The following is a 21953-nucleotide window of genomic DNA, read 5'->3' as shown; positions in this document are numbered from 1 at the left end:
GCAAGTATGTCCGCGGGGTGACAGTAACCTTCAGTTCGTCGTAAAGTTGCATGAGACATTCGGAATTGTTCAAATAGCCCGACTGGTATAGAGTTTTGTTTCTTCATATTCTTAGACAAATGAAATGGAATGTATTTACTGCTTAGAAAATAAATTAAGAGTTTATGCCCCCAAATAATTTGAGAAGCCTAGGTTCCTCTGAGCAGTTTTTGGCACTTGGAAATTTCCTGCATGCTACTTTGATCTTTATTCCATGTTCGAATCATTGACAGACACCAAGGAAGATGATGAACTGAGAGGTAATCCCAGTGAAAAGCTTTCCTTAGAGTGGTATGCTTTTTGATTTGTGATAAAAGAACAAACAAACAAAAATGGAGAGGTGGGTGTAGTTTGGGTTTTTTTGAAATCAGTATAAGTTAGCAAATTATTTGTTAACTGTAGTAACAGTGGAATCCCTTTTAAAATGTGTTAGTTCCATAACGGCAAGATAAACTGATGACCTCTCTTCTCCAACATTTATCGAATATTATTAAGTTAACTGTTTAGCAAAAGGGCAATTCAGAATAAATGCAAAAACATCCCAGTGTTCAGTAAGTCAGGTAAACGGACACCTCCTTGTTTCTACGATGTTACTGTGGAATCTGTGCTAGTTTTTATGATCTTGGTTTTATTGAAGTATAATATATACAGTATAACATGCTGTAAATTGCACACAAATTTTAAATGTATAGCTTGATGAATTTTTACAAAGTGAGCCCATTAACCTTGACCCAGATTAGGGTGCAGAATAAACCGGGACCCTAGAAGCATCTTCATGGCCTCTGTAGGTCATATTCATGTTGTTAGAGTAATTTCTGTCTTGTTTCTTCCAGATAACAAAGCTTTATTTGTCATCTCTATGTCAGACAATGGAGCCCAAATTTATGAACTGGTGGCACAGACAGTTTCCGAAAAGACTGTGTATGTATAAGATAGAGCTACCTTGCTCTAATAGTTTTTATTATGCTGAATATAGTAGTCCATAAACTTAACTTGGTTTTTGTAATACTACTTTGGAAACCAAAAACTATATTGAAACAAGCACTTCTCCTGTCTTCTTTTCGAGGTGTTTTTCTAAGAACGTGTTCCTCTTTAGATTGATGTCCCTTATTTTGATTCTATGCTATTGAAAGTATCTTTTCTAAAGAAAAATTCTCAGAACTGTCAAGTGAAGTTTTTTAATGCGTAGTGTATCCATGTTATTAGGTTTTTCTTTAAGGTACAGCGTTTTTTATGATCTCTACTTACAGAGCCGAAATAAAGACACTGGCGGAAGTAGGGTTTTTTGTTGGATTGGCTCAGTTTGGTTTCTAGTTTGTTTGTTTCTGTTGTTATTTCTTCCTGAGTGTATTTAAAGGGCATTTTCTTTTCCTTTTCCTTTCCCTGTTGGGTTTTGGATCCTTTTTGAACTTCCTGCAGCTGGCAAGACCTAATCTGTCGGATGGCCGCATCCGTGAAGGAACAATCCGCAAAGCCCATCCCGTTGCCACAGTCACCACCTTGCGAGTGAGTGTGCCCCTGCATCGCAGGAGGACTCGGGGTCGTGGTCAGCAGAGGAATGGGTGATTCTTACATTTCGTTGAAGCGACGTTTAGGCACCTCACGACGCTGAAAGACAATCTTCTTTCTTCCACAGAGGAGACAACGATGAAGAAGCAGCTCCAAAGTTAAAGGTGGGACACCACAGCATTTCGGTCCCTGGTCTGCAGAGTCCAGGTAAACTGGTCTGTTAGGTTTACCCGGAAGAATGTAGTCTGTGTGTGACTTAGGAAAATGCAGAGAAACTGGAAGTCTTTCGGTGTGTGCAGCTTCGCGCATCAGCTGTTGGCTTTCACAAACTGTGCTTGGGAGCCTGCTCTGTGCCCTCGTAACAGTGCTCTGAGCGCTGCGTATGTTACCTCACAGCCGATGATCTCTGTGCTCTCGTATTTATCTTGTTCCAAGTATTTCCTGAATGCTTCACGTTAAAAATTTAAAGCTTTGTTTAAGATCTATTCTACTTTTTCTGTTCCATTGAACAGACAGAGATTTGGGATTAGAGTCTCCCTTAATGTCGTCAAAACCTCAGTCTCATTCACTGGGGACCTCTGGGAAATCCGAGGTAGATGATCTGTTTGTGGCCGAGAGGCAGTTTGCTAAGGAGCAGCATGCAGATGGGACTCTGCAGGAAGCCGGAGCAAGTTATCAGATCCCAATCCCAGACCCACACTTGCCTGCCTCGGAAGAACGGTGGGCACTGGATGCACTGAGGAATTGTAAGTTTTATTCATGAGTTAACACAGATACTTGTGAAGTACCAGGGTTGTGTCCTGTACTGTGCAGCCACTTAGGGAGAGCCCGAAGAAGTGGGAACTCTGACTTTTCCCCTAAAGAATTTTACCATCTAGTTGGGAAGATGATAGAAAACCGCCCACTTTTTAAAGTAACGGGTGCAGGTGTGTCAGAACGGATCTGGTTGTGGTGACCAGAGAGGGACGCATCAGGAGGCAAGAGAGAGGTGATTATTGCCTTGAAGAATGGGTAAGACTCGGGGGTATGTAGAGGCTATACACGTAGGAATAATGGTAGGACCAGAAGCACAGAGGCAGGAGGCCCCAAGGGCGCTCCAAGAGCAGTGAGCAGCCCACTTTAGTGCAAGGTGTTGGAGACCAGCTTGGAAAGGTAGGAGACGGGATGCTGAGGCCCGCCATTGTGAACGTTCAACACCACATTGAGTCCTCTGGATTTTAAGAATGGCACAACATACAGGGTGCCTGGGTGCCTCAGTCCGTCGAGCATCCCACTCTTGACTTCAGCTCAGGTCATTGTCTCGGGGTCACGAGGTCAAGCCCCACATTGGGCTCTGCACTGGGCATGGAGCCTACTTAAGATTCTCTTTCCCTCTCTTTGTCTCCCTCCCTCTCTCCCTCTCTTCTTCTATGCCTCCCTCACTCTCTCACACACACACACGTGCTCTTTTTTTTTTTTTTTTTTTTTTTTTAGAAAAAGGATGGCACAGCACGTGCTTTTCCAAACTACAGATATTCTTTTAATTTTCTTGTAGAGATTGCAGTACTCTCAACCCTGGCCCACCCTCTCTCTCTCTCTCTCTCTCTCTCTCTCTCACACACACACACAGCGCACACCCACAAGATGGGTGGCCCTTGCCATTCTGTTTGCTGCCCCCTCCCTCTTCAGCCTGGCTGAGAATCACTTATAAATGGGAGCCTGTCCCGTCTCACAGGTGTACTGGAGGAGGGGAAAGGCTGAGAAGGGTTGCTGTAGCTGCTGAGAACGATTGGACGTTTTGAAGCTAGGGTACGACTAGTGAGAACAGATGGCTCAGGCTGAGAGGGTGGAAGAAGGGTTGGAATGGGATGAGCCAGGAGGGCGTGGCTAGTGTGAAGCCGCTGTAGTCGTCTAGGCTTGAGGTTAAAAGGCTTTGGACTAGAATGGTATCAGGAATAAAAGTCAAGTGAGAGTCGACAAATAAAACAATCAACTGGGTTGGTGCAAGGGCAAAGAAGAGGGAATACTTAGATGATTTCAGTGTTCTTGTCTGAAATCAAAGTCAGAAAGGACCACCACACCCCACTGCCACACTTTCTTTTTTTCCCCTTTTTCTATTTGCCAGAGCTTATGGGCTCAATTTTAAAACTGGCAAGCTATTTAAGAGGAAGTAACGAGCAGGAAGTTGGAGTTTTAAGCCTGGGGCTTTGGTGAGAGGGTAGGGAGGAGACGGATTTGAGTGTCAGAGTCATAGGAATGCATAGCATCCTTAGGAAGTGTGGGTAGAGGGGAAGGACAGAGGGCCAAAGACTAGTGGAGACTGTCAGAAGACACAGAAGATAGAAGTAAAGCCAGAGTGAAAAGTCAGGAGTTGATCACATTCTCTAAGATCTGATTTATTGTCGATACTCCTGAATGAGCAGTCAGAAGGATTTCTGCTGGTTTGACTGACACTGTCGCAGGGACTATCATTGTAGGGGTGGCCTCCCAGTGTACACTGGCCCGTTGAAAATTGAGTTGCTTCTCTTTTCAACAGCCTGAGGGACGTGTGCCACCAGTAAGGGCATTTTTAAAAACTCAGAAACATTTTCTTATCCTTTGGAAGGATTCATGCTGACAAATCATTGAAAGTAAATCTCATTTCAGGCCAGCTTTATTTTCTTCACAATTTAAGGAGATTCCTTGGGTTATTATTATAAATGATAAAATAAACATTCTGTGTGTCTAATAAAATTAGAAAAAAATAACACCTGTGTATACAGTGTCTGCTTCTGGAAAAAGCAAAATTGGAGGGCTTCTTTTCTAGCATAACACAGCTTCTTAACATCCTTTTAAGAAGTACCTTTGGGGTATTACTCAGGTTATGTGGAAGAGAAAAGAGGCAGGCATGCTCTTGGTGATTTAGGAGTGCCGCCCCATTCAGAAGGCTTACATCTTTCCAAGTCTTGTGTCATATTAAATCTTCTCTAGATGGTGCCTTATTTTGTTTTTCAATACAAAACAAAAAAAATGATCACATGAAATTAATATTTTGAGTCTATGTTATTAAAAAGGCACTTACTCTTAGAAATAATGGATAACTCCATAAACTAATTTAGTTCTGGCAGTCTGCAGTTATTGTTGTGAATGTGTGGTTTTTTTCCCTCCCTCCCGAAATCTTCCAGTGGGCTTGCTGAAGCAGTTGCTTGTCCAACAGCTGGGTTTGACTGAGAAGAGCACTCAGGAAGACTGGCCACATTTCCCAAGATACAGGACAGCGTCTTCAGGGGTGCAGACAAACGGTGGAGCCCAGAACTCTGAGAATAGTAAGGCCTGTCCTCCTGGTGAAGGACAGATGCCCTTTAGAACTGGAATTGGTGACATTGCAACTTGTTACAGTCCACGGACTTCAGCTGAATCTTCGGCTCCGCGGGATTCAGTGGTACTGGCATTCCAAGATAGCCAGGCAAGTAACATTTTAGTAATGGACCACATGGTTATGACCCCAGAGATGCCTCCTGCGGAGCCAGAAGGGAGTCTCGATGAGAGTGGAGAGCACTTTTTTGATGCCCGTGAAGCACATAGTGATGATAACCCATCAGAAGGTGATGGAGCGGTTCGGAAGGAAGAGGATGTTACTTTGCGCATCTCAGGCAAGTTTCTTTCATGTTTAAACTTTGATCTTGATCGTTATTATCTGTGCTTATGGATATTGTTTGGGTATCCACGCATTATCGTGTGTGTGTGTGTGTGTGTGTGTGTGTGTGTGTGTGTGTGACTTACTCTTTCATGCGGTAAATAATTCCTGAATCTGCTTCATGCCAGACCCCATCCTGGGTGCTGGGAGATACAGCATTGAATAAAACACAGAAAGATCCACTATCCTTGCGAAGCTTAAGTACTAGTGAGGAAAGTGTCATGGTAAAATAAGTAAACCCACAGATGTCAGATGGTAAGAAGAATTAGGAGGAAATGTAAGTCAGACCGAGGGGCAGACAGGACGGTCAGGGAGGAGGGCCTGTGTGAGGAAGCATGGGAGCAGAGCGGCTCGGGCAGTGGGGGAGGAAGCCCTGTGGCGTCTGGGAGCAGGGGATGCAGCAGAGAACCGGGCCCACGTGCAGGGGGAGGGAGGAGGCGGTGGGAGATGAGGCGCGAGAGCTCTGTGGCTGGGGAAGCGGTGGCAAGATCATACAGGGACTTTGTAGCTTCCAGCTTTTAAGATGCTAACTAATCTGAAATTATTCGGAAATTACAGGAAAGTTTGCTAAGTTTAGCTTCAGCCTGAAGTGAGAAGATTCTGATGTACTTAAAACTGAACTCGGGAGGTGGGGAATTAATGGCTTTTCTCCCTCTTTAACGGCTTTTAAGGTTGTCAGCATATCACCCCGTCTCTATTTTTTGACGTGAGGATGGCGGCACGGAGCTCATCAAGCTGTTCTGTGTCTGTCATAGGAAACTATCTGATTCTTGACGGCTATGAAGCGGTGCAGGAGAGCTCCACGGATGAGGACGTTGCTTCCTCGCTCCCCCCGCCGCCCCCGGCAGGCATCCCCTCCACAGACTCTGCCCGCCCGCACCAGCACTCGCCCCAGCGTGCCCATTCCGACGGGGCGGCTTCACCGTTCACCCCCGAATTCCTGCTCCAGCAGCGCTGGGGGGCTATGGAGGATTCCTGTTTTGAGATCCAGAGTCCCCCCTCTTGTGCAGACTCTCAGAGCCAGATCATGGAGTACATTCGGAAGATCGAGGCTGACCTTGAACACTTAAAGGTACCTCAGAGCTCAGTGTCCTCGTGGCTTGGGTAGAGAAACGTATTTCATGCAGGGAGGAGGTCGAGAATAACCGGAATGCTGATGCCAGTGAGCTCGTTCAGGTTCTGGATTTGCTGTCTTCTTTGACCATTACCGTGAATAGACTTGGATAAAAAGCCGAGGTCAGCACGGCACTTCTGGTTGCAGATCACAAGAACAGAAAACGTCGTAGCGCTGTAGACTGCCTGCTTGTGTGGGTTTCTCAGCGTAAGACCCCAGATATGTTTGGGGTGATTGGCCGGTCACCGTGAACAGCAAACCAATGACATAGGCGGGGTTTGTGTCGCTAGGAATCTCGGCTAGGAAATGCTTTCCTTATTAATTACCCATGAATCGTTAGACGGGGGTAGTTTCCCAGACGCTCTGCCACACAGAAGTTGGCTGTAGCGGCCCCCATGATCTGGAGAGCTGGGCCTGAGTGGATTTTTGTGAATCGGAGTTGAGGTCGTCCCTGTACGGGCCGCTATTTCAAAACTGACTTCTGTGGTGATTTCTGAGAAAAGGACTTTATCCTAAAGTTTGTCATCAGTGGAGCCCAAACGTTTTTTCATGACTTCATTTAGTTAGAAGCCTTAGGGACAACATTAAAAGTATTCTTAGCCTTTTAGCTCAAGACTCGCGTCCCTTAGTTTTTCTTTCAACTTCATGTGATAGGTTTTCCCTTTTTCATGCGACTGTAGGTAGTGTCATCCTGGGGCTGATGAGGCATCCAGGAGGCTGTTGTGGGCAGGTTGGCTCTAACAGAGCTCTTGTCACCTGTGGGACCATTTTCAGGGCGACTCTGGGGGTGGGAAAATCACCTTTACGTGAGAAAGTTCTCAGTTATTCACTCAAGGGAGAAGCAGGTAAAAGGAATTCACTTTTCCCCCCCACTAACAAAATTCTTAAGGACGTTGATGTGGAAATCCAGAAGTATGTACCGGTAATATGAAAAAGCTTGCTTTCCTGTTTTCATAAAGAAAAATTACGATGTTCAAATGAAAATCCTATGGGTTTTATTTTACAGAAGGTGGAAGAAAGTTACAGCATGCTTTGCCAAAGGCTGGCTGGATCAGCCCTCACAGACAAGCACTCAGGTATGTGAACATTGTGGATTCCCGACTCTCGAATCATTCTGCCTGAACAGTACATCGAATGAAATGATTTATTCTTCTTTAAAAGTGGAAACCTTCTGAGATTCCATTTCTTTCCTGTCTTTAAAAAACCGCTTGTTTCCAAACATCATAGATCAAGCAGAGGCTGTTTGCTGACTCTGCTCTTCCTCTTCTAAGAGGAGCTGTGGCTATCAGTTCCTGCACCATCTCCCCCGCTCCCAACCCCTCATCCCCTCCGTCTTCACCTTTGCAAGAGCAGAAATCGGGGCAGGGGTAAGCCTGGTAAATCCTGGATTCCTGAGAGATTTGCCAGGGCTGCCATGAGGGAGGCTCGTGGCCCTGGGGCCTTGCTGTACCCTGGCGCCGGTCCTAACCGCGAGAGCGCTGTCTCCCCGTGACTGCAAGTGGGTCTCCGCTCAGTGCGGCAGTTCGTCCTCACTTGCTTGACCTGTTTTCCAGTGAGGCCGCTCTGATCCAGAAAGACATACCGAGATGCACAGATGTCATAGGTATTCTCTGAGTGTTAATTTGTTCTTCTTAATTTGATCTCCGTATCTTTATTCTTCCCAGATAAAAGTTAGAGCCGCGTGTCCTGGAGGTGACTGAAGGTTGTTGGACTTTGAGCATCGGCCTTGTATATCACCCATCTTGGCTCCACCATGGACGCAGAGAGAGTGTGTGACAGAGGGTCTGCCTGTGAAGCCCCCGGGGGTGGCCATGTGCCCGGGCTCCCAGAGTGGGACTGCTTCTTCACAGTCCGGCAGCTGCACTAGTCTGTCAGTGAGGGAGTCCCGACGCCCTCACTCTGCTCTCCTCACGATCGGAAATTCATTTGATTCAGAACAAAAACCAAATGTATAGAGCTTTGGGTGTAGGATATGAAATTTTACTTAGACTTAAGAAAAAGAGAAAATCAGATGTATTTATTTGACTTCATTCCGTATTTGAAAGCACATTTTAATTTTTATTTTGCCATGTTTTGTTTTAATTGAGTAGTGAGAGTTTTAGCCCTTTGTATTTAGTACACCCAAGGGTCAGTTGCTCCTGAAGCCAAGAGTTCCGGAGGAGGTATTAGGAGGCTGGGTCCAGAGGCAGAGAGGAGGAAGGAAGCCGGGGGAGGGAGGAGCATCCAGCCTTCATGCAACTGTATTCCATGCCCTCTGCTGTCCTGGTCTTGGAAGGGCACCTCAAAGGCACAGTATGCCCATGGCTCCTGTGTGCAGAGGACTGGAGCTGTGTGCTGCCCAGGTGGGCAGAGAGTTAGGTGGGCTTCCTTCCGCCTGAGGCAAGCACCTCTTCTCCGTAGCTGGGATCCACCCCCAAGTAACAGAAAATCCTCAGTGTACTAAATAGCAGGCACTTGAAAATGGGTGTGTTTTCTTCTCTTGTCTTCTTTTCTGTTGAGGGTAGGGATTTGGGAGGGAGACAAAAGCAAATTTTATTTTCTTGGCTATAAATTTGTTATTCTTGGTATTGTTTCATTTTTATAATTATACATGAGACTTCGGCACTTGTGTAAAATTATCCCTGCAGATTGAGCAGGAAGGAAAAAACAAACAAATGGAGATGCTTCAGATGGCGGCAGGGTGGGGTGCTGAGGCAGGGCGGGCCTGGGAGTGGGGGAAAGAGTCTGGGAAGGGTGGGCNAGCTAACTGAATCACTACTGAGTTGAACCATGGCTATCATTAGCCACGGGTACTGCTGAATATAAGGCCAGTAAAATTTTAGTACCTGGAGGTTTGACTCTAATATTAATTTTGCACTGATGGTGCCAAAGGGCTCTTTGAGTTAAGAGGAGAGCCACGAGCGGAGTGGAGAGGGATGTGGTGGAGAAGGCAGAGCTGCTCAAACCAGCTCCAGAAGCACTTCCTCTGACTTCACTGCCAGAACGTTCTCCACGCTGGTGCATGACTGACCTTAACAATAGCAGACCAGAGCATACACTGGAAACTGTGGGCAAGGGGTTGCTAACTGCCTGCTCTAGCATGAATTGTAGTATCGGCAGCACCCTACAGTGGATCAATGTTTCAGAACCGGGACTCGAGAACTCCTTCAGTTATATTGGCTTTCTGTGGTTTTCTTTGTGCATCGGGTATATATGTTTTGGAGTATTTTTGCCAACTAGAACTAAATCATTTGTCAAATCTTCAAACTCTGTTAATACGCAAAGCGTTCCTCCACTGCTCATATCTTTCAGTAGTGCCCTCTGAACCCTGTGGGTAATCGGGATCGGAATGTCGTTTTACTCTTCCCCTGCACTCTCACCGCAAGTGATAAAGGTTCCCTACTACTTTCATAAACACCACTACAACTTAACAAGCTCATCTGTGTCCACATTCCCACTTCCTGCCTTTTCAAACCTGACCTAGGTTTTTAAGTAGCTCAACTTGGATCGTTGGACCTCATCTCTAAATTAGAATGCTATTTTGAGTTGTAGACCAAGTATCAATTAAATCAGAATAGGCGTAAAAATTTTAGAAACAGAAGCTAGTAAGTGAAGCTTGGGACTTGAACTTTCTCTATCTCTTAAGGGAAGCAAGTAGAAACAGAATGGTTACATGCTGTTGGAAACAACGTGGTCACTCCCAACTGAACTGGTAGCACACCTGTAGCCACCTGCCACCAGTGTCCTCAGCTGGTATTTAATCAGGAGAAAGGTAAATAAAAAATAGAACTTCACCTTAAGTTCAGACCATCCAGAGTAATCACTTGATTCTGTAGCACTCATTTAAGAAACTTTAAGTTTCTGTTCTAGCTCAGCCAGATCTTGTCCGTAACAACAATTTGCTTTTCTTTTCCTGCAGTTTAACTGGGCTAACTGGAAAAATGCTTTGACCATAGCTCTTGCACTTCCAAATAAATTCGTATCTGGATTTTTAAATGAAGCCCCAAAACAAAGTCTTAAGTCTGAAAAGATTCCACAGTTTTGAGTGTTCTTTTTATCTTAGCCAGCCTGACTTCTCCCACACCCACCTTTTCTTTTGGCCTTTATAATCACATCCACTTTACTTTGCTACGGTATCTGCCCTTCAGGATGATGGAATGAGATATTCATCCTGTCTTTGAGTGCTAGTGGTCACCATCAGAGCTGTTTTCTCAAAGTTACTTGACTAGACGCTGGATTTAAGGGTGGTGAGCAAAGCAACCTCCCCAGAGCAGGAGTGCTGCGTTTCAGCCGTTCAAGTGACCTGCTGTGACCCTGTGCTCTCTTCTGTGGGCCTAATGGCTCCTTTGCTATTAAGTGGCAAATTACATTTGGAGTGTCTCCTTCCTTTTCAGAGAACAGAGTTAATCAAGGCAAATCAGCAAGCCCCCAAAGTGCTATAATTTAAAATCATGATTACAGCCCTAGAAGCCATATATTTTGCACACTTTAAAATCAGCTAACTTGGACTGCCTGAGTTGTCTTGGCTTTTAGAACCTAAACTGTAACTATTTATTACATTGTACCATAAGAAGGTATATTTCATTAGCTTTTTGGCTTCCTGTTCCCCAAAACAACTTCTAACCACTGTTAGAAACGATGTGCCTCTTTATCTTATTTTTTTTTTAAGATTTTATCTGTAAGTAACCTCTGCACCCAACGTGGGGCTCAAACCCACAACCCCAAGATCAGGAGTCACATGCTCCACCAACAGAGCCAGTCAGGCGCCCCAAGGATGTGTCTCTTTAAAACAATTTTTTATTTGTTTTTGGAGGAGAGAGGGGGAACCTAATATGATTAAAGGAGAAAAGCTTATTTTATTATTTTGTTCTTCTTTTTAGAAGCTAAAGAAAATAATTATGCTTCCTGTGAGTTGTCTTTTCCTTGCATACTGGTGTTTGTGTGTGTGATGTTGGTAAATTTGGTGTATTACACGGAGCTTCTGTATTTCAAACTGGAAGCCGTCCTCTCTGAAGGCGGTGTGTGCTGTTATCCTGAGCTGCTGGAGCTGTGGTCAATATTTCCTTCCCTGTATGTCACAGAGGGTGTCCCTGAGAAGTGTGTACAGAGGACCTCAAAATAGAAAATTGGGCAGGACCTTCTAGTCCTTCTGCTGGCTAGTGTTTTCCCCCTCTACCGTTATAGTTTTTGTTTTGTAAATCCTGTTTTCTTCTGACTGTCCCACCCCTTTTCAGTGATCTGCAAAATGGTTCTTTCTTCGAGAAAAGAGTTTCTTCTGCCTTGTTCCTTAGGCCTTCCCCACTGGTACTGATGGTTTTGATAATAAATTGGTAGGGAGAAAAAAACACGTACCTCGTAGAAGAAAGCCCTGTCTGCCATTCCCAGGTGCCAACGGCTAAGCAGGTGTACTACAAAAGTGGTAACTGTCATGTGCACACTCTTGGTTATTTTTAATAAGCCTCTTCCTACTAGAACATTTTATTTTCCTTGTTCACCATACAATCATGTACTCTTTAACAGAAATTACTTTTAAAAAAATCTGGAACTATCTTTAAAAAAAACTTTATTAATAATCATGTATTTTTACTGATCACATTTTGAAATGCCTAAAAGACTTTATTGTTCTAATTATCCAGATGTACCTTTGTAAAATAGCTCTTTTATGAATTAGCTGATAAGGCTGTATGTTTCTGGAACAAAATATTGGTCATCTAAAATCTTTCTGTTTTCTGGGGTCTGGGAAAATAGAAAATGAGAGTTCAAATATTAAATATGCTTAAAGGAACCAAGGATGCGACTTTTTATTTATATTCTTCTTGAGCGGCCTTCTGCAAGTTACACTGGAAAAGCTTAGGCACCAAGGAGGCCGTAATTAGTCTTACGGGCAGCGACCGTCCCCCATTTGCTGCTTGTGAGAGCATCTTTCCTGGTGAGACCGGCCAGCTGACCTCTTAACGTGTGAGCTTCGCGAGGACACCAGCAGCCGGGAATGTCGCGGCGCCTGGGACAGCTTTATTGAGGCATAATGCACATATCTTACAACTCACTCCTTTAAAGTGTACAGTTGAGTGATTTGGGGTATATTTTTTTAAATTGTAAAACATATACACATAAAATTTGTCATTTTAACCATTTTTAAGTGTATAAATCAGTGGGATTAATGGTTCACTTGAAAATAACTTTGGCTTACTGCTACCCTACATGAAAATCTGATGTCTTTACTACCATTCTTATCCCCAGCGCTGACTGACTAAAGTAGCAACATTTCTGTGCTTTATGGATCCCATTTCAACTCTGAAGGCTCGCCGAGTTTGGCTTTTGGGTATGTTGGTTTTGACACAGAGGTATCATTTGACTTATTCTTGGAGGGATGTTTGAATTTTCAGTCGTTCAGGGGCATATTTGGCTGATCTAATAAGCGTAGCAAGAAATGCTTCGTGTTTTGTAGGTTATTTTAAGTTAAGCCTTTTAAAAAGTATGGCTCTTCAAATATACTTTGCGGGAATTAACCTGTTCCTAGTTGCAGGTGTGTTTACGAGCATAGCCGGGGGGGGAGGGGGGAGTGAATACCTCCTCCATTCGCACTGGCTCCTGGAGGAGCACTGCCTCTCGTGGGAGCAGTTTCTTTCACTTTTGGCTGCCTCTCCCAAGCCACAAGACTCAGAGGTAGATCTGTCCCGACGAGTAGTTGCTTTTCAATGGAACGCGATGTCTTCCTACTATGACAAATGTCCTAAAACATTACAGATAAATAGCTAGATATAGGTTTTTCCTTTTTTTTTTTTTACAGATAAATAGCTAGATATAGGTTTTTCCTTTTTTTTTTTTTTTTCTGTCATGTCAAGTACAATTCGTCCTGCTCACAACAAGCGCTTGCCTGATTTTAGCCATCAAGGGGCTTGTTTGCTTTCCCACATATTGTTAGACACCATCGTTCCCTGAGTGTCAGCCGAGGCCTTGGTGTGAAATCATTTAAGGTAGGTAGAGCTCTCTTTCTATTCTAAGGTCTTTTCCCCTCATTTGATTAGGGTGCTTTTGGATCTCCCTATAACTTAAGGCTTTCTTTACGGCATTTCATTCCAGGGGATCCCTTTCTTTGTACATGGGACCAAAGGGTTGGGGCCACTGAATGCATTCTGATCAAGAACAATAATGAGGGTACCTCTTGATAATTCTTAAAATGTTTTGCAGAAGCATCCGTACAGAGTAGTTTTTTCCTGCTATCATTATTTTAAAAGATGAAGGGCAGCAGTGCTCAATCGTTTTGCTCTCAGGATCACTTCATACTTTTAAAAATTGTTGTGGGCCTCGGGAGGAGCTTGTGTTTATGTGGTTGTACCTACTGACAGTTACCTTATTAGACATGAGACAGAGAAAATGTATCATGAGAAATGAGAAAGCCAATGAAAAACATTAATTCATTTAAAAATAATTGTAACCCCCTAGCATGTTTTTATGAAAAATAACTGTTTTCCACGATAAAATTACTTATGAGAAGAGTGTTTTATAGCGCCTCAAATGTCTTTAATGTCTGCCGTAGTAGGAGACAACTGGATTCTCGTATCTACTTTTGCCTGCAATCTGGTGTGCTATGTGTTGTTTCGGTTGAAGTATATGAAAAAAATCCAGCCTCACACAGAGACATATTTTAAAAAGGGAAAAGTATTTTAATAGCCTTTTCAGATGATGGTGGGTATTTCGATTCTACACTGAAACTTGAGAAGTGGTAGTTTCTTGTTTGTTTGGTTTTTTTTAAGATTTTATTTATTTATTTGACAGAGACAGCCAGCGAGAGAGGGAACACAAGCAGGGGGAGTGGGAGAGGAAGAAGCAGGCTCCCAGCGGAGGAGCCCGATGTGGGGCTCGATCCCAGGACTCTGCGATCACGCCCTGAGCCGAAGGCAGACACTTAATGACTGTGCCACCCAGGTGCCCCGACAAGTGGTAGTTTCTTAAAAGAGAGCAGCAGTGTGGAATCTAAGGCCAGATCACCGAACTCTTTATACTTTGTGACGCTAAAATCCATCAGTCCATTTTATACTTTCAGTGTGTGAAGAATGGGGTCTTGTACCTATGCAGGATTTTGTAATATCCTGTATCAGTAATTTGGAAAATACTGGTTTACTGAACTATGCAGGCCTTCAAATGTTGACACATTTCTTTATGTAGGATCAAAAGCTCACATACATTGATATCAACAACTGAGCTCATTGGAAAAGTCTCATGGTGGTGGACACATGTTTCCAAATTAGTAGTTGAATGAAAATAGTTATGAATCCCTGTATCCCTAAAAGTCTTGGGGACCACCAGGGGTTTGCAGACCATACTTTGAGAACTGTCGGGGTGGTGAAAAGAGCCGGAACGGTTCGATTCAGTTCTAGCTCTTCTGCTCACTTGCTGTGTGACCCCGAGCAGATTACCCCCTGGGTTCCATTTCCTTGGCTGCAGGTCAGGATTAATAATACTTAACAGAGTTATGGGGAGTGAATGAGAAACTTCCAAGCATGTATTCAGTGTCTCTCTAAAGGTGGTGGTGGTGGTATTTTATTCTTGGAGTTAAATACTTAAAGCAGGAAAGGTGAAAAATGAATGAATTTAGAATATGTAAATCTCACTCTTATTACTGCAGCCATATTTCATGTTTTGTAATGGTTTTGTGTATCCAAACTCTAGGCTTAGGGGGGTGTGTGTGAGAGAGAGAGAGAGAGAAGGAGAGAGATTGGGAAGGAGAGAGAGAATGAGAAGGAGGGAGAGAATGTATGTTCATTTTTTAAAACTTGGTTGCTAGCCTCTATAATAATATACTTGTTTAACCTAGTTGTTCTTTTAAATGTAAAGAAAGAAAAAAACTTGGTGATTTAGTAAGAACTTTGGTTTGTGTTTTTTTTTTTTTTTAAAGATTATTTATTTGAGAGAGAGAGCATGAGTGGTGGGGAGGAGAGGGGGAGAGGGACAAGCAGACACCCCGCTCAGCGGGGAGCCCGATGCAGGGCTCGATCCAGGACCCCAAGATCATGACCTGAGCTGAAGTTAGGTTTAACTTAACGGACTAAGCCACCCAGGCGCCCCAAAAACCTGGTTTTAAGAAACCTGTATATTAGACTTGTGCTGCTTTGGTACTATTATAAAGGGGTCGAGTGTGGTCATAGCAGACGTCCCAGAAGTTTCACCATCATGTGTAACTAGTGGTTTTCATCTTGCTAAAAGCCTCCTTCCGTTTGCAGTGTGCTGATACTACTGGGTTTATCTTCCAGTTTAGCTAGATCTTGGTAGTCTGGAAGCATCCTTATTTCCTTAAAATATATGGGCTGCTTACATTTTTAATTAATGAGAAACTGAATTACACTGTGGTTATTTAATGAGACTTTGTGTTTTATCTTCCTAAAAATGCATATATTACTATATCTACTGCAGTAAAGAGCATAAGTGATTTTCATATTCATATATAAATATGAATATGAATTTCATATACCTTGAGACCTTTCCTGGAGAATGCAAACCCTGTAGCCCAGACATCGTGGTCTGAAGGGCGATGTGGGGCAGGGTTTCTGGGGTTTTCCCTGACTTCCCCTCCTATCCATGGGAAGAGAGCCATCCATAAGTCCAGGCAAGCATGACCAAACCAAACCTTCAGTCCTTTCTACTCTCTGCTCTCATTAGCTCATTGTCTAACCTGGAAGGTGTCATTTACCCCATCTGGACCTCTGCCTTCTCAGTGATGATTCTCTCTCCTCTGGTCCCTCCAGTCCTGACAGTCTTCAAAGTTGGTGACACAGGAACACAAAGGCACAGCTTAGCGGTGGCTCGCTGGGCAGTCCCAGGTGAGCTGTAGCCTCCCCTGGCCTCATGTGTTTCTCCAAATAAGAGTATGCTTTTCATGTCACTCACTGAAGTCTGTCCCTGGAAATTTCTATTTCTTCTCTTCTTCTTTGGCATCTCTTCTTTTGATAGAGTCCTCTCGTTCGTTGAGTATGACCTAGTCTGATGAGGCATTATTTACATTTTTCCTTTTGTCCCGATCTCACTGCCAAAAACCTTGAGGGCTTTTGTGGAAGCAGATCTGACATCCCTGGTTCAGAGGAGACTTTTGAGCAATGGCTGAGGAGAGACTGACAGATCCTTTTTTTTTTTCCTGTTTTTTAATATGGAACGTTTCTCAAATTTGCGTGTCATCCTAGCTCAGGGGCCATGCTAATCTTCTCTGTATCATTCCAATTTTAGTGTGTGTGCTGCCAAAGTGAGCACAAGACACAGATCTTACCTCCATTCCCGCTCCCGTCCTGATGGATGGCCTCTTCTGAAAGGTTTATGAAATTTGGCAAATTCACAAAAGTTGAGTGCCCGGAACATGAGGCAGCTGGATTGATTATTTAGCCAGCAAATGTACCATCCGAAAAACTGGTCCAGCCAGCAAGAATCAGTCCCAGAGAACTTGGAAGCTTTCATGCAATCAAATATTTATAAACAGCTCAAGTGGAAGGAAAAGAGGCACAACAAAACTGTTCCTATGCCTTTGCCACCTATTGAAAGTAAAAGCCTCAGGTTTTCTCGACCTTTTCTTCTTCCTTTTGGAAAGTAGCCTCTTTGAAATAAATTCTAACTTGATTGGGCCTTCAGTGACATTTGGCCGCAATACATATAGAGCCTAATGTTTGCTTCCTGTGGGGTATCTGCACTCTAATAGGAGTGTGTGGGGAAGATTCTGGAGCTGTAAATGTGAATTATGATTGATGGGCTTACATTCTCAAAGTTTTCCTTCCTGTCTCACCAGAGAAGAGCCGAACTGCAATTAAGACCGGGCACACGCAGGTAGATGAAAATAACCAGGAATCATTCTATCTTGGGTCAGAGGACCTTGGCAGCTGTGACTATAGGGTTGCCTGGCTAATTGGTCAGTTTATTCCTAGCTTTGTTTCAGAAAACGAGGAGTTGGAGGAGCAAGGTGTTTGAAGATGTTTTGAGGGGAAAAAAAATTAAAATGTTGGCCTTAGGGGAAAGAGGCAAAAGGTGGGGGTCATTTATAGTATTTGTTACTGGGGCCTGTGATTCTTTTCTTTCTTTCAAAACGGCTTTCTGATTTCCAACTTGCTCTGTTCCGCTGTGGCCAGGTCATTTTGTACATGGGGATATCTAAAACACCAGCACGAGCAGGAGTTCCTGCTCTCCTGTCATGCGCCTCGCTTCCTGTCCCGTTTTCCAAAAACCCACAACTACCCTCATGTCACTTGCCTGCACAAGAACCGTAATGGCTTCCTGGGGACTGCTGTATGGAGACTGAACTCTACTTGGTTTCTGAGATGTCCATGATTCATTTGGCCAATTTAATTTCCCTCTCCTACCCATCGTGACCCTTTGCCTCCACTCAGGCTTAGCCTCCTCCCTGCCCCCCTCCCTTTGCCTCCAGGGGCTCCTGCCTCACCCTTTGCTCCGACACCAGCCTAGAACGTACCTATCTGTCCGTGTCTTGCTTGTCTTCCCAAGCTCCCTTTTCTCATTTTCTGCAGCCACTGGTTACCGTTCTCTTTGTCCAATTCTTTCTGCAGTTGTGGTTTCCCCCTGTAGTCCGCCAGCCCCCCGCATTGCCACTTAGCAGGACAAGTATGTTTGGGTACCCACTCTGCAGAGCAGTGTGCCGTATCCTGGGGAGGATGAAAGTAGCAGCTACCGTTCATTGCGTACGAAGTACATGGCAGGTGCTGTCCCTTTATGTACATTACCCCTAATCTTCACAAGCACCCCGAGAGGTAAGTGGTTTTTCTGTTTTTCGCCCTTTATTTTTTTTCTTTTTACAAATGAGGTAACTGAAGCTTGTGGTGATTCCGATGTCCCTAGGGGGATGGCTAGAATTCAAGGGGAGGTCTAGCTTCCACCAAAGCCTTGTCTTTATGATCCTGCTGTGGAAACAGTTTTTCCCTTAAACGTGTGTTTACGATCAAATAGCGAAGACAAGTGCATGACTATTGCTCTTCTGCCTTTCTCCCTTACTAAATTGCAAGTTACTTAACGCTGGACCAGGGGGTAGAAATTTCATTTCATTCCAGCTGTTTGATCTTGGGACAGGTTTGGACACAGCTGAACATAAAAAGGATAAATCCAGCAACTGAATCACCCTGAGTAGAGTAGAAAGGGGACAGGTAGTAGATAGGAAAGCTAGTGGAAAGCTGAGTGAATAGCCAATAAGAGGCTTGAAATTGGTCATGACAATAGGGGGAAATGGTATAGTCGAGGTAGGATTTACAAATGTTGGCGTGTAAGTCACTGTGCAGGAGAAGGAGGAGTTAAAAAAAAAAAAAAGACTGTTTCATGCACCTGGGTGGTGCTGCCATTAACAGAAGTGGGGAAGCGTGAAGGAGGGAGGCTGTCAGGGGAAATTAGTTCCATTTGCCCCGTGGAGTTTAGGCAGTGGTCTGTCAACAGACATGTCCGCCAAGAAGCTACAAGTGTGGTGAACTGAGTCCTACATGTTAGTGTCTGGCTGGATTTGGAACAGGAACCCTGCGTTCATCAAACCTCAGAGTGGAAAGCATTTCAGAGTCCATCCGCTGATGAACCGGTCAACAAAATGGCGCATCGACACCATGGAAGATCATCTGGCCATTAACAGGAATGATGCACGCTACCACATGATGGTCCTTGGAAACTTCACGCCAAGTGAAGAAGCCAGCTACAAAACACCACAGATTGTATGATTCATTTACATGAAGTGTCTAAAATAGGTGATTCCATAGAAACAGAAAGCAGATTACCGGTTGCCAGAGGCTGGGAGATGGGAGAATACGAATGAGTATGGAGGGATCAAAATGTTCCGGAATTTGATGATGGTGACAGTTACACAACTTCGCAAATACACAAAGAGTCATTGAATGGTACACTTAAAAAGGGTGAATTCTATGGTATGTGAATTATATCTTTAAAAAAAATGGAAATGAAGAAGTGCCTCAGAAACTGCCCACTTTGTTCCCCTGCTGAGTGATGCAAGGCTTTCATCCGTCCCCTGCTTACACTCCTTAAACGTGCTTCAATAGCTCCTGTCACTGGGAACTCACTGTCCGCACACCTCACAGGGCTGTGTTGATGAAAAAGAAGGGATACATATAAAGGATGTAGTACCCAGGACATAGTCAACACTTGATCCATGGCAATCTCGCCTGCCCTTTACAACGTGAAATACCTAGGAAGAGCTCAGTTACTACGTGTGTTTGGTCATCCGATAGCCCAAAAAGCCTGTAGCCCCCAGTTGAAGCAATGACGTTGTTAGGGATAATCTGTGAAAACATAAGGTTGGTTAATAGTCTTGTTTTTTAAGAATCTCGATGGGGTCTACTGACGCTTTGACTGATGGTGAGGTCAGTTGGCTAGCAAGTTTGTTTTTCCCCTTCGTAAGACACACACCTAGTGTGGCCAGAGATCTGAGGCGCTGTTGGTTCAGGACAACTGTGTGACCGCCCCTCAAGATATGAGGGGAGCTCTGTGTTTAGTTTCAACGTTTCACCCCCTTCCCCAAAATGCCAGTGATATTGAGAGCTAACAGTCTTTATTGAACATAAGGCCGCTGACCCAAACCTTCCTAACAGCCCTCTGCTTTTTGCTAACTAAAAGACAGAAACAAACCTAGTTTGTAAAGGGAGTGAAAGTAATGTGTTGCTTCCTAGATTCTTATCCTAATCTCAGCCTTTTTCTCCCGGTTTTGGCGAAGGTCAGGCAGATACGATGAAATGATATGGCACCAAAATCCCAGACAGGAGACAGTTTATTTAGGTTGAATCATCTAGAAGATTTGGACACCTTTTACAAGCCATTTGTTATGTGATGTTAGTCCAGCGCAACCCGAGTGGTGGAGATGAGTGGGTAATCTCTTGGATTGCTCGTAAAACACTGTAATAAACCCAACAGGAGAAGCCCTCAATAGCTTTGCACCAAGGAGGCGTCCCTCCCACCTCTCATTCCCTCTGCTTCCTACTCCCCACCCCCTCACCCACTCGTGATGCTGGGCAGCTGGGAACCACGGAACACCAGGGTTCCTTTGAGAGGAACAAAGCATCCGAAATGTCCCCACCTGCTTTTTGAACGGGTCAGTTGGTTTCCAGATGTCAGTAGCATGAAGTATTTTTCCTAATCAATGTTTTAAGCTCCTTGATATTTATTCAGCTAGGTTGAATATACTCTATTAAATGGAACTCTATGGAAGGAAAAATAAATCTGAATTTCGCTTCTCTGGAGACATCGTAATATTTCTTATTATCTGAGGTTAGTGTTTTGCCAGGATATTAACGAGCTGTTTGCCTGCTGGGGATGTCATTTCTTCTTCTTTCCTTCGGCCGCCAAACAAAGGGTTTTGAATGAACTTGGAAACCAAGCTTAATTTCTTGACTCCTCCTCTGGCTTTGAATCCCGTTCTCTGTTCCTTGCCATTATAGACCATGTGGTGCTCCTATTTGTCCATTTCCTCGGACCCTTGCCACTGATAACATGATTAAACCCTCCACTCTGTTGCCTTTCATTTACTTCAAATTATTTCTGATTATGTGTGCTGTGTTTTCTTTATTTAGACCCAAGGTATAATTAGGGAAGAGAGCTGGACAAAAGAGTCTATTTTTTTCTGTCTCTCGCCATGGTGTTGGGTGGAAAATGCTGTCCAGCTCGTCGGGTGAGATCCCAGCTGGTCCGTGTCTCTCGTAGCAGCCGGCGGGAAGGTGCCTAGCTACGCAAATCCAGATGTGTGATGGTAGCTTGTTTGTCTTACTTTGTGTTTAATGAGATTCTTCAGATATCGTTACTTCAAAGTACTGCTTCTGTTTTATCGAACATTCATTAAATGTCAACCATGTGCTCTTTTGCATACGAAGAAGAGTATGGTTCTGTCTGAATTAAGAATCTAGAATACTGGTGGGTTTAGTGTCCGTGCTGGTGACTAAAAATATATACGTAGTGGAGAGTGTATGTCAGCCCAGGGTATGTTTTCCAACTATTTTCTATGAAATTAATACACATTAGACCCTGCCTCTGGGAGAGATATATATAAAACAAGACACAAGGAGAGAGCTATGAATAAAATACACTGGAACTTACTTTAAAAGTAAGATTGTTCTAAAAGTAAGATTTAATTTTTGCTCTTGTTTGGAGTGATTGGTTGAATTTTCTAGCTATTTGGGGTTTTGGTCTTACCAGTGTTTTCCATTCTACAAAGAATGATTATATCTTTGCATTTGGCCCAAGGCAAAATGGGTGGCTTGGCTCAGGTACAAGGAGCAGAAGTGTGGCCAGCAGCTCACTTCACCAAGAAGTGCATAGCTTTGTTCCATTAAACACTTTGTTCCTCGGGTTCTCTATGTATTACATCAGGGGGCACCTGGCTGGCTCAGTCTGTAGAGCGAGCGACTCTTGATCTCAGGGGCCATGAGTTCAAGCCCCGCATCGGGCATGGAGCCTACTTAACATAAAAGTGAATGAATGAATGAATGAATGAATGAATGAATGAAAATAGATAGGTATTGTATCAGGATGGCAGAGTAGTTGTTAAGATAGAACTGTAGTGGAAGGGGAATTTTCTGGCTTAAAATCAGAAAATTCAACTTGAAGGTACATCATTTACTGCTACGTGGGTGACATTCCCATTTTTGAAATGGGGATGACACCACAAGTCACAGGGCTGTGATG

The 21953-nt window shown here is 43.9% G+C and overlaps 1 protein-coding gene and 1 non-coding gene across 4 annotated transcripts in view; one reads left to right on the top strand and one right to left on the bottom strand.

Annotated features, from left to right (window-relative positions):
- The window catches only part of ARHGEF12 (Rho guanine nucleotide exchange factor 12), a 153869-nt gene extending 141788 nt beyond the window's left edge, over positions 1 to 12081 (top strand). For all 3 annotated transcript variants that reach the window (XM_040631122.1, XM_040631121.1, XM_040631119.1), the window contains 8 exons: positions 873 to 960; positions 1459 to 1545; positions 1676 to 1755; positions 2061 to 2294; positions 4692 to 5159; positions 5959 to 6275; positions 7324 to 7393; positions 7982 to 12081. In XM_040631122.1, coding sequence (XP_040487056.1) covers positions 873 to 960; positions 1459 to 1545; positions 1676 to 1755; positions 2061 to 2294; positions 4692 to 5159; positions 5959 to 6275; positions 7324 to 7393; positions 7982 to 7992 — 1355 coding nt within the window. In that variant the 3' untranslated portion in view covers positions 7993 to 12081. The remainder of the gene's footprint in view (positions 1 to 872; positions 961 to 1458; positions 1546 to 1675; positions 1756 to 2060; positions 2295 to 4691; positions 5160 to 5958; positions 6276 to 7323; positions 7394 to 7981) is intronic.
- Positions 12082 to 16434: 4353 nt separating this feature from the next.
- Positions 16435 to 16541, bottom strand: LOC121102969. The gene has a single exon (XR_005835126.1). It is a non-coding gene; the product is annotated as a U6 spliceosomal RNA (small nuclear RNA).
- Between the last annotated feature and the right edge of the window lie 5412 nt (positions 16542 to 21953).

Source organism: Ursus maritimus, unplaced genomic scaffold, assembly GCF_017311325.1.
Source record: "Ursus maritimus isolate PB19 unplaced genomic scaffold, ASM1731132v1 scaffold_16, whole genome shotgun sequence".
NCBI classification, from domain to species: Eukaryota; Metazoa; Chordata; class Mammalia; order Carnivora; family Ursidae; genus Ursus; species Ursus maritimus.
This window is presented reverse-complemented; position numbering and strand designations above follow the sequence as displayed.